At 49.9% G+C, this 17,218-nt stretch overlaps 1 protein-coding gene across 1 annotated transcript in view; it reads right to left on the bottom strand.

Moving 5' to 3' along the window:
• Positions 1–6,100, bottom strand: part of LOC143958221 (protein mono-ADP-ribosyltransferase PARP16-like) — a 33,142-nt gene extending 27,042 nt beyond the window's left edge. Inside the window, exons 1-2 of the mRNA XM_077467718.1 lie at positions 5,970–6,100; positions 2,722–2,899 (exon numbers count right to left, since the gene is read on the bottom strand). Of these exons, the coding sequence (XP_077323844.1) occupies positions 2,722–2,874 (153 nt within the window). The 5' untranslated portion in view covers positions 2,875–2,899; positions 5,970–6,100. The remainder of the gene's footprint in view (positions 1–2,721; positions 2,900–5,969) is intronic.
• Positions 6,101–17,218: the final 11,118 nt, after the last annotated feature.

Below are 17,218 nucleotides of genomic sequence, written 5' to 3'. Positions count from 1 at the left end.
TATCCCTGTATGTTGCGGTTGTTCAGGTGGTTATCTAATAGTTTCTTGAAACTATCGATGCTTCCCGCTGAGACCACTGCCTGTGGAAGGGAATTCCACATCCTTGCCGCTCTTACAGTAAAGAACCCTCTACGTAGTTTAAGGTTAAACCTCTTTTCTTCTCATATTAATGAGTGGCCACGTGTCTTGTTAAACTACCTTTTGCGAAAAAGTTTTCTCCCTATTGTGGGGTCACCAGTATGGTATTTGTAAATTGAAATCATATCCCCTCTCAAGCGTCTCTTCTCCAGAGAGAATAAGTTCAGTGCTCCCAACCTTTCCTCATAACTAATATCCTCCAGACCCTTTATTAGCTTTGTTGCCCTTCTTTGTACTCGCTCCATTTCCAGTACATCCTTCCTGAGGACTGGTGCCCAGAACTGGACAGTATACTCCAGGTGCGGCCGGACCAGAGTCTTGTAGAGCGGAAGAATTATAGTTTTATCTCTGGAGTTGATCCCCTTTTTAATGCCAATATTCTGTTTGCTTTGTTAGCAGCAGCTTGGCATTGCATTCCATTGCTGAGCCTATCATCTATTAGGACCCCCTGGTCCCTTTCCATCCTAGATTCCCCCCGAGGTTCTCCTCCCAGTGTATAGATTGTATTCCTATTTTTGCCACCCAAATGCATTATTTTACATGTTCTACACGAAACCTCATTTGCCATGTAGTTGCCCCTCCCCATTCATTTGTTCAGATCTTTTTGCAAGGTTTCCACATATTGCGGAGAAGTTATTGCCCTGCTTAGCTTAGTATCATCCGCAAATACAGAGATTGAACTGTTTACCCCATCCACATCCTCCAGGTCTTTTATGAATAAATTAAACAGGACTGGTCCCAGCACAGAACCCTGGGGGACCCCACTACCCACCCCTGACCATTCCGAGTACTCCCCATTTATCACCACCCTCTGAACTCGCCCTTGTAGCCAGTTTTCAATCCATGTACTCCCCCTATGGTCCATGCCAACGGACCTTATTTTGTACGGTAAACATTTATGGGGAACTGTGTCAACTGCTTTTGCAAAATCCAGATATACCACGTCTACGGGTCTTCCTTTATCTAGATGGCAACTCACCTCCTCATAGAAGGTTAGTAGATTGGTTTGGCAAGAACGATTCTTCATGAATCCATGCTGATTACTGCTAATGATATCGTTCTCATTACTAAAATCGTGTATATAGTCCCTTATCATCCCCTCCAAGAGCTTACATACTATTGATGTTAGGCTAACTGGTCTGTAATTCCCAGGGATGTATTTTGGACCCTTTTTAAATAATGGTGCTAATAATGTTACTCCGAGTAAGAAGATATCAAAAACGTCACACTTTAAAACTGAACACGCATGTGGAATGATGACAAACTTCGCTACTTAAAAATCTCCATAGGCAGACGCTTTAAAAACGTTTACAGGTTACCAGTTTAGAGTTACAAAGAAGGTTTAGTGCTAGAACTATTGTTTTTGCTCTAACATTTGCAGTAATACCTGTTGGGAGAATGAAACTGTCCAAAATGTCTTGGTATGCTGACGCCTTAAAGGGGTTGTAAACCCTCCCGGTTTTTTAACTCAATGCATTAAGGTGAAAAACCTATTGTAGTACACCAGCCCCCCCAGTTTACTCACCTGAGTCCATGCTTTCCCACACCGGAGATGCGCACACCTTCTCTGGCTGGTTTCTCGGCTCCTAATTGGATAGATTGATAGCAGCGCAGCCATTAGATCCCACTGCTGTCAATCAAATTCAATGATGTTGGCACCGTGGGGTGGTGCCGAGTCCTGCTGTCTGTGTCTATGGACGCAGCAGCAGGACACGGAAGCGCACCCGCACAGGTTCCCCCGAAGAAAAATGCTTCTCAGATTGGTCACGGGGCGGGGAGGAGCCAGGAGCGCAGGGTGGGACCACAGAAGAGGAGGATGGGGGGTCACTCTGTGCAAAACAAACTGCACAGAGGACGTAAGTATAACATGTTTGTTATTTTAAAAGAAAAAAAAAAAGGGAACCTTTAGTGTCCCTTCAAGGGTTCCCTTCACTGGAACTAAGGGACCAAGCCCAACTCCTGAAAAACAACCCCACTCCATAATCCCCCCCCCCCACTAAATGGTTTGGACCAGTGCACAAAGCAAGGTCCATAAAAACATGGATGAGTGAGTTTGGGTTGGAGGAACTTGACTGGCCTGCACAGAGTCCTGATCTCAACCCAATAGAACACCTTGGGGTTGAATAAGAGCGGAGACTGCAAGCCAGACCACCTCATCCAAGATCAGTGCCTGACCTCACAAATACACTTCTGGAAGAATGGTCAAACATTCCCATAGACACACTCCTAAACCTTGTGGATGGCCTTCCCAGAAGAGTTGAAGCTGTTATAGCTGCAAAGGGTGGGCCAACTCAATATTGAACCCTACGGACTAAGACTGGGATGCCATTAAAGGCAGGTGTCCCAATACTTTTGGTAATATAGTGTCTATACATATTGTGGTCTTTAATGTATTCACTTTTATACATTTTCAATTTATTTAACCTTTTCCCAATTTTCAGGTTGTGGATAGCGCTGTAGTTTGTGGGCATATTGACAAAATGTTTTTGGAAAAGATTTGGAACTGAACAGAAATAAAACATCTGCGATAAAGCGGAGATCTCGGGGAAATAATAGGAATTCATTTCAGTTGTTGTTTCCTACCAGGGCATCGAAATCCTTGTACTGGTCGCTGGCATAGAACGGAGGGAACGGCCTTAGCACCGAGTCTCTTTTATAGCTCCTAAGGGCAGACATGAAGAGGCTAAGTTTCAAATCCGCCGCTAGTGGGTCCCTGGCGATAACGTGCTCCACCATCGCTTTATCCCAGCCACAGGCGTCCCTGCAAAAAGAGAAACACAAAATGACAAGAAGGGGCTTCACACCAACAGTGATCGCTAAAGAAGCAAAGGACAGGAGAGCTTGGAAAACGTCTACCCTTGCAATTCTTCTGTGCCCTATGGGATAACGTACATTTAGTACTTTGTACCACGTTGCCCACCCCCTAGCTATGGAGGTCCGAACTGCCCTCTTCCTGCCTCAGCCGATCCAGCAACAACCGGGAAGGAGACGGACATTTGATAATGGCCACTAGTCTCGGCACTGAGCACCTTCCTGAGACAAGCAGCGGCAAGAGGAATGCACAGGGACGGAGAACATGAAGGGCTCTGCATTCCTCTTGCCACTTCTTGTCTCAGGAAAGTGCTCAGGGCCCAGACAAACCGCCTTTATGAAAAGTCCGTCTCCTTCCTAGCTGTTGTCAGATCAGCCGTGACAGGAAGGGGAGGGGGAGGGGGTGCAGTTCGGATCGCATAGCTAGGTTTAGGTAGCACCTGGCAATATGGGACAAAGTACCACATGAACTTTGTCCCATAGGGGACTGAACAGTAACAAAATATATATCATGATAGACCTTATTTAACCACTTCAGCCCGGGAAGATTTTACCCCCCTTTCTGACCAGAGTACTTCTTGGGATACGGCACTGCGTCGCTTTAACTGACAATTGCGCGGTCGTGCGACGTTGTACCCAAACAAAATTGACGTCCTTTTTTTCCCAAAAATAGAGCTTTCTTTTGGTGGTATTTGATCACCTCTGCGGTTTTTATTTTTTGCGCTATAAACAAAAACAAGAGTGACAATTTTGAAAAAAAAAAAAAAAACAATATTTTGTACTTTTTGCTATAATAAATATCCCCATTTTTTTTTCAACTTTTTTTTTTTTTTTTTTTATCAGTTTAGGACAATATGTATTCTTCTACATATTTTTGGTAAAGGATCAGTGCATTCCCCTCTCACAGAACGCCGATCTGCCTTGTTTACATAGTCTGTCTTTCTCCTGAACAATTGGCGGGTCCCGCTGATTGGCTCCCGCTGTGTCAAGCACAGCGGGCGCATGCACCCCCAGACCCTGGATGTGTCCGATCACAGTGGGCGCGTGCGCCCCCAGACCCCGGAAGTGTCCGATCACAGCGGACGCGTGCGCCCCCAGACCCCCGCAAGTGTCCGATCACAGCGGGCGCGTGGGGCCCCAAAGCCCGGAAGCCTCCGATCACAGCGGGCGCGTGCGCCCCCCCAGACCCCGCAAGTGTCCGATCACAGCGGACGCGTGCGCCCCCAGACCCCCGCAAGTGTCCGATCACAGCGGGCGCGTGTGCCCCCCCAGACCCCGCAAGTGTCCGATCACAGCGGGCGCGTGCGCCCCCCCAGACCCCGCAAGTGTCTGATCACAGCGGGCCCTCGCGCCCCCCAGACCCCGTAAGTGTCTGATCACAGCGGGCGCGTGCGCCCCCAGACCCCGCAAGTGTCTGATCACAGCGGGCGCGCGCGCCCCCCAGACCCCGCAAGTGTCTGATCACAGCGGGCGCGTGCGCCCCCAGACCCCGCAAGTGTCCGATCACAGCGGGCGCGTGCGCCCCCCAGACCCCGCAAGTGTCCGATCACAGCGGGCGCACGCGCCCCCCAGACCCCGCAAGTGTTCGATCACAGCGGGCGCACGCGCCCCCCAGACCCCGCAAGTGTCCGATCACAGCGGGCGCACGCGCCCCCCAGACCCCGCAAGTGTCCGATCACAGCGGGCGCACGCGCCCCCCAGACCCCGCAAGTGTCCGATCACAGCGGGCGCGTGCGCCCCCAGACCCCGCAAGTGTCTGATCACAGCGGGCGCACGCGCCCCCCAGACCCCGCAAGTGTCTGATCACAGCGGGCGCACGCGCCCCCAGACCCCGCAAGTGTCTGATCACAGCGGGCGCACGCGCCCCCCAGACCCCGCAAGTGTCTGATCACAGCGGGCGCACGCGCCCCCAGACCCCGCAAGTGTCTGATCACAGCGGGCGCGCGCGCCCCCCAGACCCCGCAAGTGTCTGATCACAGCGGGCGCGTGCGCCCCCAGACCCCGCAAGTGTCCGATCACAGCGGGCGCGTGCGCCCCCCAGACCCCGCAAGTGTCCGATCACAGCGGGCGCGTGCGCCCCCCAGACCCCGCAAGTGTCCGATCACAGCGGGCGCGTGCGCCTCCAGACCCCGCAAGTGTCCGATCACAGCGGGCGCGCGCGCCCCCCAGACCCCGCAAGTGTCCGATCACAGCGGGCGCGTGCGCCTCCAGACCCCGCAAGTGTCCGATCACAGCGGGCGCGCGCGCCCCCCAGACCCCGCAAGTGTCCGATCACAGCGGGCGCGTGCGCCCCCAGACCCCGCAAGTGTCCGATCACAGCGGGCGCGTGCGCCCCCCAGACCCCGCAAGTGTCCGATCACAGCGGGCGCGTGCGCCTCCAGACCCCGCAAGTGTCCGATCACAGCGGGCGCGCGCGCCCCCCAGACCCCGCAAGTGTCCGATCACAGCGGGCGCGCGCGCCCCCCAGACCCCGCAAGTGTCCGATCACAGCGGCCGTGTGCGTCCACAGACCCCGGGAAGTGTCGGATCACAGCAGCACGTGCACCCCCGGAAGTGTCCGATCACAGCAGGCGCGTGTGGCCCCAGACGTGTCCGATCACAGCGAGCGTGTGCGCCCCCAGGCCCCGGAAGTGTCTGATCATGAAGGGGGGGTAAATCTTCCGGAGGTCGAGTGATGAAATAGCACTTTCAGTAGCCATGACAATCCCCACAAATCAATAGACCCCCCGCCGATCTCCCACAGATCACAACCATGCCATACACATTGGGATGAGATTTACTAAATCTGGAGAGTGCAAAATTTGGTGCAGCTCTGCATGGCAGCCAATCAGCTTCCAGCTTCAGTTTGTTCAGTAAAGCTTTGACAATAAAACCTGGAATCTGATTGGTTACTCTGCAGAGCTGCACCACATTCTGCACTCTCCAATTTTATCTGTTAGTAATTCTCCCCCCATACACCCCCCTACATGATCTCCCATACAATATATACAATATATGGATCCCATAGAGATCCCTCTCACCTCTCCTTCCTCTCCTCACACTCTGATCTCTCTCATTCCCCTCACAGGTGACGTGTCCTCTCTGTGTCCGGCTGTCCCCAGCACTGCCTGTCACTCTCTAACACTTGAATACGGGCTGTTGCGAGCTGCAGGCAGCCCAAGACAGACCCAACGAGGGCCCCCCACCACGGAGCAGTCTGGGAGTTGTAGTTCTGAGGCGAAACACTCACATGCAGAGCTGCGTGGTAAAGTGAAAGTAAAGCGTTGCCCTGGTGACAGAGCCCCTCCCCCTCCCAGAGAAACCTGAGAGTCTGATTAATGGCTGGAACCCCTCATAGGACATTCAGTGTAGTCACCGTGTATTATAAAGCATTTCATTGTAATAAAACATTCTTTTCACTTTCTTGTTTTATGTGAGACCCTTCATATATAAAAACATCCTCCATCCATAATGTCTGCACCTCATTCCCTGAACTGACCCCCCCAGTGACAGCGGAGGACCATGTCTGCACCTCATTCCCCGAACTGACCCCCCCCAGTGACAGCGGAAGACCATGTCTGCACCTCATTCCCCGAACTGACCCCCCCCAGTGACAGCGGAAGACCATGTCTGCACCTCATTCCCCGAACTGACCCCCCCCAGTGACAGCGGAAGACCATGTCTGCACCTCATTCCCCGAACTGACCCCCCCAGTGACAGCGGAAGACCATGTCTGCACCTCATTCCCTGAACTGACCCCCCCAGTGACAGCGGAGGACCATGTCTGCACCTCATTCCCCGAACTGACCCCCCCAGTGACAGCAGAGGACCAGGTCTGCACCTCATTCCCCGAACTGACTCCCCCAGTGACAGCGGAGGACCAGGTCTGCACCTCATTCCCCGAACTGACCCCCCCAGTGACAGCGGAGGACCATGTCTGCACCTCATTCCCTGAACTGACCCCCCCAGTGACAGCGGAGGACCAGGTCTGCACCTCATTCCCCGAACTGACCCCCCCAGTGACAGCGGAGGACCATGTCTGCACCTCATTCCCTGAACTGACTCCCCTAGTGACAGCGGAGGACCATGTCTGCACCTCATTCCCCGAACTGACCCCCCCAGTGACAGCGGAGGACCATGTCTGCACCTCATTCCCTGAACTGACTCCCCTAGTGACAGCGGAGGACCATGTCTGCACCTCATTCCCTGAACTGACCACCCCCCCCCCCCCCCGTGACAGCGGAGGACCATGTCTGCACCTCATTCCCTGAACTGACTCCCCTACTGACAGCGGAGGACCATGTCTGCACCTCATTCCCTGAACTGACTCCCCTAGTGACAGCGGAGGACCATGTCTGCACCTCATTCCCTGAACTGACCCCCCCCCAGTGACAGCGGAGGACCATGTCTGCACCTCATTCCCTGAACTGACTCCCCTAGTGACAGCGGAGGACCATGTCTGCACCTCATTCCCTGAACTGACTCCCCTAGTGACAGCGGAGGACCATGCCTGCACCTCATTCCCCGAACTGACCCCCCCAGTGACAGCGGAGGACCATGTCTGCACCTCATTCCCTGAACTGACTCCCCTAGTGACAGCGGAGGACCATGCCTGCACCTCATTCCCCGAACTGACCCCCCCAGTGACAGCGGAGGACCATGTCTGCACCTCATTCCCTGAACTGACTCCCCTAGTGACAGCGGAGGACCATGCCTGCACCTCATTCCCCGAACTGACCCCCCCAGTGACAGCGGAGGACCATGTCTGCACCTCATTCCCTGAACTGACTCCCCTAGTGACAGCGGAGGACCATGCCTGCACCTCATTCCCTGAACTGACCACCCCCCCGTGACAGCGGAGGACCATGTCTGCACCTCATTCTCCCAACTGACCCCCCCAGTGATAGCTGAGGACCATGTCTGCACCTCATTCTCCCAACTGACCCCCCCTAGTGATAGCTGAGGACCATGTCTGCACCTCATTCTCCCAACTGACCCCCCCTAGTGATAGCTGAGGACCATGTCTGACCCTCCAGGGTTTGGGGTAACTGTAACACAGTGTTTTTCAAACTTTTTTGTCCTGCGGCGTACCAAAAAGATCCAAAAAATCTTGTGGCACACCTGAAAAGATTTGCAATGCATCGTCACCAGTGTCCATCAATGCAGCCTCACTAGTGTCCATCAATGCAGCCTCACTAGTGTCCATCAATGCAGCCTCACTAGTGTCCATCAATGCAGCCTCACTAATGTCCATCAATGCAACCTCACCAGTGCCCATCAATGTAGTCTCACCAGTGTCCATCAATTCAGCCTCACCAGTGTCCATCAATGCAGCCTCACTGGTATCCATCAATGCAGCCTCACCGGTATCCATCAATGCAGCCTCACCGGTATCCATCAATGCAGCCTCACCGGTATCCATCAATGCAGCCTCACCGGTATCCATCAACGTAGCCTCACCGGTATCCATCAACGTAGCCTCACCAGTATCCATCAACGTAGCCTCACCAGTGTCCACCAATGCAGCCTCACCAGTGTCCATAAATGCAGCCTCACCATTGTCCATAAATGCAGCCTCACCAGTGTCCATAAATGCAGCCTCACCAGTGCCCATAAATGCAGCCTCACCAGTGTCTATAAACGCAGCCACACCAGTGTGTCCATCACTGCAACCCCACCAGTGTCCATCAATGCAGCCTCACCAGTGCCCATAAATGCACCCTCTCCAATGCCCAGAAATGCAGCCTCACCAGTGTCCATAAATGCAGCCTCACCAGTGCCCATAAATGCAGCCTCACCAGTGTCTATAAACGCAGCCACACCAGTGTGTCCATCACTGCAACCCCACCAGTGTCCATCAATGCAGCCTCACCAGTGCCCATAAATGCACCCTCTCCAATGCCCAGAAATGTAGCCTCACCAGTGTCCATAATTGCAGCCTCACCAGTGTCCATCATTGCAGCCTCACCAGTGCCCATAAATGCAGCCTCATCAGTGACCATCAATGCAGCCTCACCAGTATCCATAGATGCAGCCTCACCAGTGCCCATCAATGCAGACTGATCACAGAGCAGGACAAATGGGGTGTATGGGGGGATGAGATGGGATGTGGGGGTGTCAGGGTCTCTCACCTGGCAGCTCAACTCAGCAGGTCCTTGCATGCCATGGCCTTCTAGGGGGTGTTGCTCCTGGTCCTGGGGTAAAGTTGCTGGCAGCGCCCAGCCCCGCAGCCCAAGCCAGTCGACTCCCTTGTACACCCTGCCTCCAAGACTCTGGGAGTTTTCATTTCCTCTGCGCTCCAACACAGACTGCCTATCCTCCCACCCTGCCCCTGGGTCTGACGGTCACTCAGACGGACCGCTGCTACAGTGACGGCTCCCAGGCTCCCCGCGGCACAACTGCAAATGTGGCGGGGCACACAGTTTGAGGTGAATCGAGAAATGTCGTTTCCAACATTTCATTTCATTTTAACATTCAGTTTAAAAATGAATGCAAAGTTCTGAACGAAAATCATATACACTGTCCGGAAATTTGTTTGATCGAGAAAAAGTTTTCTAATCTGCGCTTTTGAATTTTCCCATCACTGTGGTCAAAAATGAATGTCGATTTGACCCCCAGCATAAATTCTCGTACACACACGATGAGAATATGGGACAAATGATCGAAAATGAGGAGTAGAGCTGCACGATTAATCATTAACCACTTGCTTACCGGGCACATAAACCCCCCTCCTATCCAGACCAATTTTCAGCTTTCACCGCCGATGCAATTTGAATGACAATTGCGCGGTCATACAACACTGTACCCAAATGAAATTTTTATAATTGTTTCCCCCCAAATAGAGCTTTCTTTTGGTGGTATTTGATCACCTATGCGATTTTTATTTTTTGTTATAAAATTTTAAAGCGGGTAATTTTTGTCCGTCATTGATGTACGCTGATGAGGCAGCAGTGATGGCCACCGATAGGTGGCAGTGATGGGCAATGATGAGTGGCAGTGATGGGCACTGATCGGTTAAACTGATAGGCAGCACTTCTATGTGGCACTGATTGGCGCCACTGGTGGGCATTGATAGGTGGCACTTGTGGGCATAGATAGGTGAACCTTGTGGGCATTGATAGGTGGCAATTATGAGGCATAATTAATTGCCTCTTCCATTTCGGGACCGATGTCCCTTTAAGATGAGCCGGTGATCGGCTTTTTTTTTCTCCTCCGCTGTCAGCGCGAGGAGGAAAAAAAACAATCACCGAGCTTTTGTTTTGATTGCGTTTCGTCTAAAGAGACATCACCCCAGATGTCTCTTTAGACTACGTATTTACGGATTTCCACTATGTGGAGTATCTTCATTTTTGGTTATAGCATTTTGACTACATGAGATGACCTGGTCCAATATGCTGGCTGCTCCTGAGGACTTCTTCTCTGAGTCATTCCTAGAACAAATAGACCATCTTCCCTCCTGATCTGAAGCATAGATGCAAAGGCCCTATACATTGGTGTTTAACACCACGAATCATTAAGCATATGCCTATTTGAGTCCCTTCACACAACCGGTGGTGGGTTTGTCATTTTTTTTTCCATTTCAACACTGACGGCATGAGGAATACCTTTTCCTGTTATTTATGGACTGTTGTATTATTCACTTTTTTTTTCCAACCTCTATATGACAACATATGGACTCATAGATTGTGTGTGATATCCACATCACTTTTCACCGTTTTGATTATTTATTTTTATTGTTGTGGTTATTTCACACTATACATTGGTTCCTATACACATGAATTTGTAGCAATACAAATTTCTAAGCACTGCACATATTGTACCTTTATATCAGGGCCAGGACATCCTTGGGGAGCTGCAGATTCAATTGGCAGACTCCAAGACTTCAATAGGATGGACAGTCGTGAAAGGAAAGGCTCCAGCAAGGCGCTCCATCTGCATGCTGTTGTAGAAATTTTTATTGTATGGACTCATGCTAGGATATGTGTTTTATAGATTGTCATCTGTCTCCCTGTGTCTAATTTAACCAAGGAGCGCTTGTGTTGAATCGGGACCAGCGGTAAAACCGTTAGTATGAAAACCTTCTCGTGGGCTTGGAGACGTGTTCTCTGTGTGTGTGGGCCTTTGCCGGTTTGTAAGTATCAAGCGTTATGCACTGGACCTGTTGCCTTCAAATGTCTATGCACATTAGAGAAGCGAAGTCGGCATAACGAGAGAAACATTTTATCTCTGTGTGGCTACGCTATCCCTTTTGGATAATATCTGCTTTAATAAGAGGACATCGTTATCTGCCTTGTTAATATACTGGTACCGTATATTGACAACACCAGTAGCAATGTCCCCGCAGATCTTCTCAAGTCTGTAAGAACAAGTAGAACTTACTAGATACTGGTTACTCTGAGCCGTACTGAGTGGGATCCGTGCTGACAAAGATGGTGGATGTGCGTATATTAGGCTAGGTGGAGGGGGGCAGTCTACATGCCTCGAGTGGATGAGACATGTACACTTCTCCCTCCCACTCCTGTGGATGCCCTCCCCTTTAGTGTCATTTCCTGTGATGTCATTTTGCATGGAGAAAGCGATTGGCTGTTGGGGCCATGAGTTTCTGTGTTGTCATATCCTTATTTGGTCATATCCTGTGTTCAGGTCACATGCTGTTCGTGGCTTCCTGTTGGTGTGTGAATAAAAAGCCAAGAGTCTCTCTGCTCGGCAGAGCAGATGAAGGAACGATGAAGCTGAGATGGTGCTGATGTATGCTTACTGGGGAACAGGGGAGACATGGGTTATTTTTTTTTTTTTATAAAATCGTTTTTATTGAATTTTCATCAGCACAACAATTGCCCACGTAGGGGCCAAACAGTACCCACGCAGGGGCAAACCTTTAAATGCGGCAACAGGCCACATAGGAACACAGTCTCTTAACATATGGTCTGTCACTTATGCAGCAACGGCCGCATCAGGACAGGTCAAAACAATACAACGTTAACTAGCTAACCCCCAATGTGGGGAGAGGTTATTGCAGGAGGTGTTGTGCTAAGTGTTATACGTACAGAATAAAATAGCATAGGAGTATTTGGGCAGCCTAACAGCCCACTATGACCTCAATGAAGGATTATGGGTCAATCACTACATCGGTTGCCGTAGTGGTATCATCCAACCAACAGGTCCACACCTTGTCAAACTTTTGTGGGCAACCCCTGCTCGAGTAGGTGGCCTTATAAAGGGGCAAACTAGACATGGGTTATTTAAGGCTGCATTATTCCATTAGACGGAATGTTTGCTTATTAGCACAGGAGATATGGTGTGCGCATAACGTACAGCCAAATTTCTCAGACAATGTGCAGGAATGCTGTCTCCTATGACAACAGTCTTTATCAGTTCCTAACACAAACGTAACAGTTCCTTCAGCTTCACTACAATTTCTCCTGGTAGTTCTTCACCACTGAGCTCCCGGTCTCCTACTAGACCCTCTGATTCACTGACTCCGAATCCCTTGAGCTCCTCCAATCTTTGCGGTGGTATCTTCTTCAAACGTCTACCCCACTTCCCTGAGGGGTCCTTAGCTTGGTACTCCATATATTTCTCAAGCTTCACCCCTGTTGGCCTGATCGGTCCCTGGCTTGACTCACAAGGCTGCTCTAAAAGCGTCACCTCCTCTGGTTGAATCCCTGACTTGATCACCGTCCAAAGTTTTCTGATTCTCTACCGTGCTCATTCGGTGAGAATGCTGCTCCAGTACTTGCTTCAGTTACTCGCTGTGGTCCCTGGTAATAAGGTGGTTGGTCCCCTGGCGACAGGTTCTCTGGTCGGCAGAACCGTCACTTCTGGTTGGACTCTAAACCGTAATCCCAACCCTGTGCTGCTCTCTTGCTTCTGGGTAGGCCCAATCTCCAGCCTAGCAGTCCAGGGCACATGACACACATCCACCCAGACAGCCGTCCAGGTGGCACAGAACATAGATCACTTGACTCCACCCGAATATATAAGCTCTCCCAGCAGGCCAAAGGAATCCAAGAAAAACCCTGCCCATTGGCTGAGATAACCCATATACCCATAACCTTACCTTGCGTTGTTCTTCTCATATCTAGTACCACCAAGTGCCCTGCCTCCCAGTGGTAGAAGAGAAAACTACAACAAGGTCAAACTTAGGGAGAAATCAATGGATCTGTAACAATCAATCAACCAGGGTGATTACTCCTGGCAAGTAAATTTGTGAGGAGCATCCCTGTAAACCCCAGGGTGCTACACATACTTCTTTTGAGGTACTCTCAAGTGAGGCTTTAAGTGCATGGACAGTAATCCCACAGCTTCCCTTGCAGACAATCCCAGAGGACCCCCATTTCACGGTTCCCCATATTGATTCTTGAGTCAACTGTGAGTAAAATCATGGTAGGGTATTCTCACAATTTGGTGTCTTTTTTTCCCTGCCACTGCTGTTCCATGCTGATATTAAAAATTACATGTTAGATTTTATTGTTGTTTATGCAGTTTTGTTTGTACCCATTCAGCTGCTCTTAATGAAGTGGAGCGAATCCACAAAACGTGTTGAGCTTGTTGATGCAAATTGATCTTACCATTATGTTTTTTTTTTTATATCTTATTGTGTACTTATGTACAATATCTCACAAACATGAGTACACCCCTCACATTTTTGTAAATATTTTATTATATCTTTTCATGTGACAACACTGAAGAAATGACACTTGTCTACAATGTAAAGTAGTGAGTGTACAGCTTGTATAACAGTGCAAATTTGCGGTCCCCTCAAAATAACTCAACACAGCCATTAATGTCTAAACCGCTGGCAACAAAAGTGAGTACACCCCTAAGTGAAAATGTCCAAATTGGGCCCAATTAGCCATTTTCATGTGACTCATTAGTGTTACAAGGTCTCAGGTGTGAATGGGGAGCAGGAGTGTTAAATTTGGTCTTATCGCTCTCACTCTCTCATACTGTTTACTGGAAGTTCAACATGGCACCTTGTGGCAAAGAACTCTCTGAGGATCTGAAAAAAAGAATTGTAGCTCTACATAAAGATGGCCTAGGCTATAAGAAGACCACGGTGGCCAAGACCATACAGTGGTTTAACAGGGCAGGTTCCACTCAGAACAGACCTCGCCATGGTTGACCAAAGAAGTTGAGTGCACGTGCTCAGCATCATATAGGTTGTCTTTGGGAAATAGAGGTATGAGTGCTGCCAGCATTGCTGCAGAGGTTGAAGGGGTGGCGGGTCAGCCTGTCAGTTCTCAGACCATACGTAGCATGCTGCATCAAATTGGTCTGCATGGCTGTCATCCCAGAAGGAAGCCTCTTCTAAAGATGATGCACAAGAAAGCCCGCAAACAATTTGTGGAAGACAAGCAGACTAAGGACATGGATTACTGGAACCATGTCCTGTGGTCTGAGGAGACCAAGATAAACTTCTTTGGTTCAGATGGTGTAGTCAGAAACCATGAGATCAGACCGAGACAGAAGTACAGTTAAATCACACTTGTTTAACAATAAAAGTAAAAGGAACAAAGGTAATGAAAACATAGCCAAAGTTCAGTAACCAGAATGGATAGTCAGCCAAGCCAGAAGTCAAGGATCAATGTAGTGGAACAACAAGCAGGATCTTGAGCCAGAAGGGATGTCAGCAAAGCAAGCCTTTAAACAGGAATGCAGGAGGTAGGCTCTGTAATGTTGACCAAGGCGAAGGCAGAGATCCACTGGGCTGAACGGCTTAAGTAGGCAGAACTGACGAGCAGGATATCATCAACAGCTGAGTAACTGTGAAGAGATAGGAGCTGGCAATTAGTCGACAGCTGAGCAGCCAGTGCAGAGAAGGAAGGGCTAAGCCCAGCTGTGACAGGTGTCAAGCGTGTGTGGTGGTAACCAGGTGAGGAGGACAAAGACAAGTGTGTCTTGCCTACAGTCATGCATGGTGGTGGGAGTGTCATAGTCTGGGGCTGCATGAGTGCTGCCGGCACTGGGGAGCTACAGTTCATTGAGGGAACCATGAATGCCAACATGTACTGTGACATACTGAAGCAGAGCATGATCCCCTCCCTTCGGAGACTGGGCCGCAGGGCAGTATTCCAACATAACGACCCAAAACACACCTCCAAGACGACCACTGCCTTGCTAAAGGAGCTGAGGGTAAAGGTGATGGACTGGCCAAGCATTTCTTGAGACCTAAACCCTATTGAGCATATGTGGGGCCTCAAACAGAAGGTGGAGGAGCGCAAGGTCTCCAACATCCACCAGCTCTGTGATGTCATCATTGAGGAGTGGAAGAGGACTCAACCTGTGAAGCTCTGGTGACCTCCATGCCCAAGAGGGTTAAGGCAGTGCTGGAAAATAATGGCGGCCACACAAAATATTGACACTTTGGGCCAAATTTGGACAATTTCACTTAGGGGGTGTACTCACTTTTGTTGCCAGCGGTTTAGACATTAATGGCTGTGTGTTGAGTTATTTTGAGGGGACAGCAAATTTACACTGTTGCACTTGTAGCGCAAAGTGGATTTGCCTTTTGTAAATAACCCCCAAAGTGTAATTTCTTCAGTGTTGTCACATGAAAAGATAGAATAAAAATATTTACCAAAATGTGAGGGGGCGTACTTACTTTTGTGAGATACTGTATATATACAATGTTGTCTATTATGTACTGATTGTTTGTTTATATCCATAACATACATTTGTCTATATATTTATGATCCAGTTGAAAACATGTTTATCCAGGATGAATATTATAACCATGACATTTTTCCCAATATCGGTTGAGGAGTTTTTTAATGAATCTGCTCTTAACATTAACATCTCTTATCTCATAATATGTTAGAATTTTATCTCAGTGTACATACATGAAATACAAAAAGCAACCTAATATACCCGTATTTATCAGCGTATAACGTGAGCCGGCATATAACACGCACCCCAAGTTTAGGAGGGAATTTTAAAGAAAAAACTTTTAGGAGGGAAATTTAAGGAAAAAAACTTACATTTAAATGCCCATTAATGCAGCCTTATCAGTGTCCATCTGCAGCCTTGTCCAGTGTAATTGCAGCCCTGTGTCAGGCTGATTATTTAAAATTGGCGCCGATCTCCACTCCGCTGAGGGGAGAAGATGAGCGCTGCCGACATACAAAGCCGAGTGTACTCGGCTAGGCTTGGCTCCTCTCGCACTCCCCTCTCTGACTGTGAGCGGAGCCAAGCCTAGCCAAGTACACTCGGCTTTGTATGTCGGCAGCACTCACTCCGCTCACAATTAGCGGAGCGGAGATCGGCGGGGATATGAATATTTATGTGATCTCTATCTTTATTGAGAGATCTGGGGTCAAAAAGACCCCAGATTTTTTAATTTACCTTTAAAGCCCCACGAAACGCATCAAGTTTTATTAGACGTCAAGAGACCTTTTGTCAGGAAAGGCTTGCCGAGAGCAACAGTTCCATGTGCGTCCGTGCGCATATGCCTGTGCATGCGCACACGTGTGCACGGCCATTGGCGCCAGAAGCGATATTTAAACCCTGTCATGACAGAGGAATCTTGCTGCCTGATCTACAGCATTCCCTGAGAGTTTCATGTGTTCCTGATCCGTTCCTGAGACTATCTGCTTGCCTTGTGACTATTCTTGCCACCCGCCTGCATCTGACCCCGGCTTGGCCACGACCTCTCTCCTGCCTGATCCTTTGTCTTATCTGAACCAGTCTGTTACCGACCCGGCTTGCTTAGTCACCTTCCTTCTGCCTTCTGCACCTGTTCCAGTACTGCTCTCCAGTGTATGACCCGGCCTGCCTGACCTTCCTGTGTCTCAATCCTTGGGACCATCCATCCGAATCCTGTGAGTGCCTGCCTTCCAGCTTCAGCTTCCAGTCTGCTGTATTCCACCTGCTGTTCCTGCTGTCCCAGCTATGTCCGGAGCACCAGACCTGCATACCAGCTGTTGTTTCTGCCAGGCACTCGTGCTGTCCTGCACTGCTGTGCCTCCTGTCAGCCCTACCAGGGGCCGCGAGTCAGGACTGTAAGGGAGGCCTCTCTCTGCATATCGGGCTCAATAACCAGGTGTGTGACACCCTTTGGCTTTCATATTTTATGCTTATCATGTTAATATGTATGCATATACCCATGTACCTGTACTGGATGACCCTTAGGCTGCTTTCACACTGGGGCGGTATTCAGGCGTTACAGCGCTAAAAATAGCGCCTGTGTAGCGCCTGAAAAAAACCGGCCCCTTTCCCTCCAGTGTGAAAGCCGGAGGGCTTTCACACTGGAGCGATGCGCTGGCAGGACGGTGAAAAAAGTCCTGCTAGC

The sequence above is a fragment of the Lithobates pipiens genome, unplaced genomic scaffold (genome assembly GCF_037356315.1).
Source record: "Lithobates pipiens isolate NorthernLeopardFrog02 unplaced genomic scaffold, aLitPip1_a1.2 Scaffold_6, whole genome shotgun sequence".
Classification (NCBI taxonomy): Eukaryota; Metazoa; Chordata; class Amphibia; order Anura; family Ranidae; genus Lithobates; species Lithobates pipiens.
The sequence above is the reverse complement of the archived record's forward strand: the minus strand, read 5'-3'. Positions and strand labels throughout refer to the sequence as shown.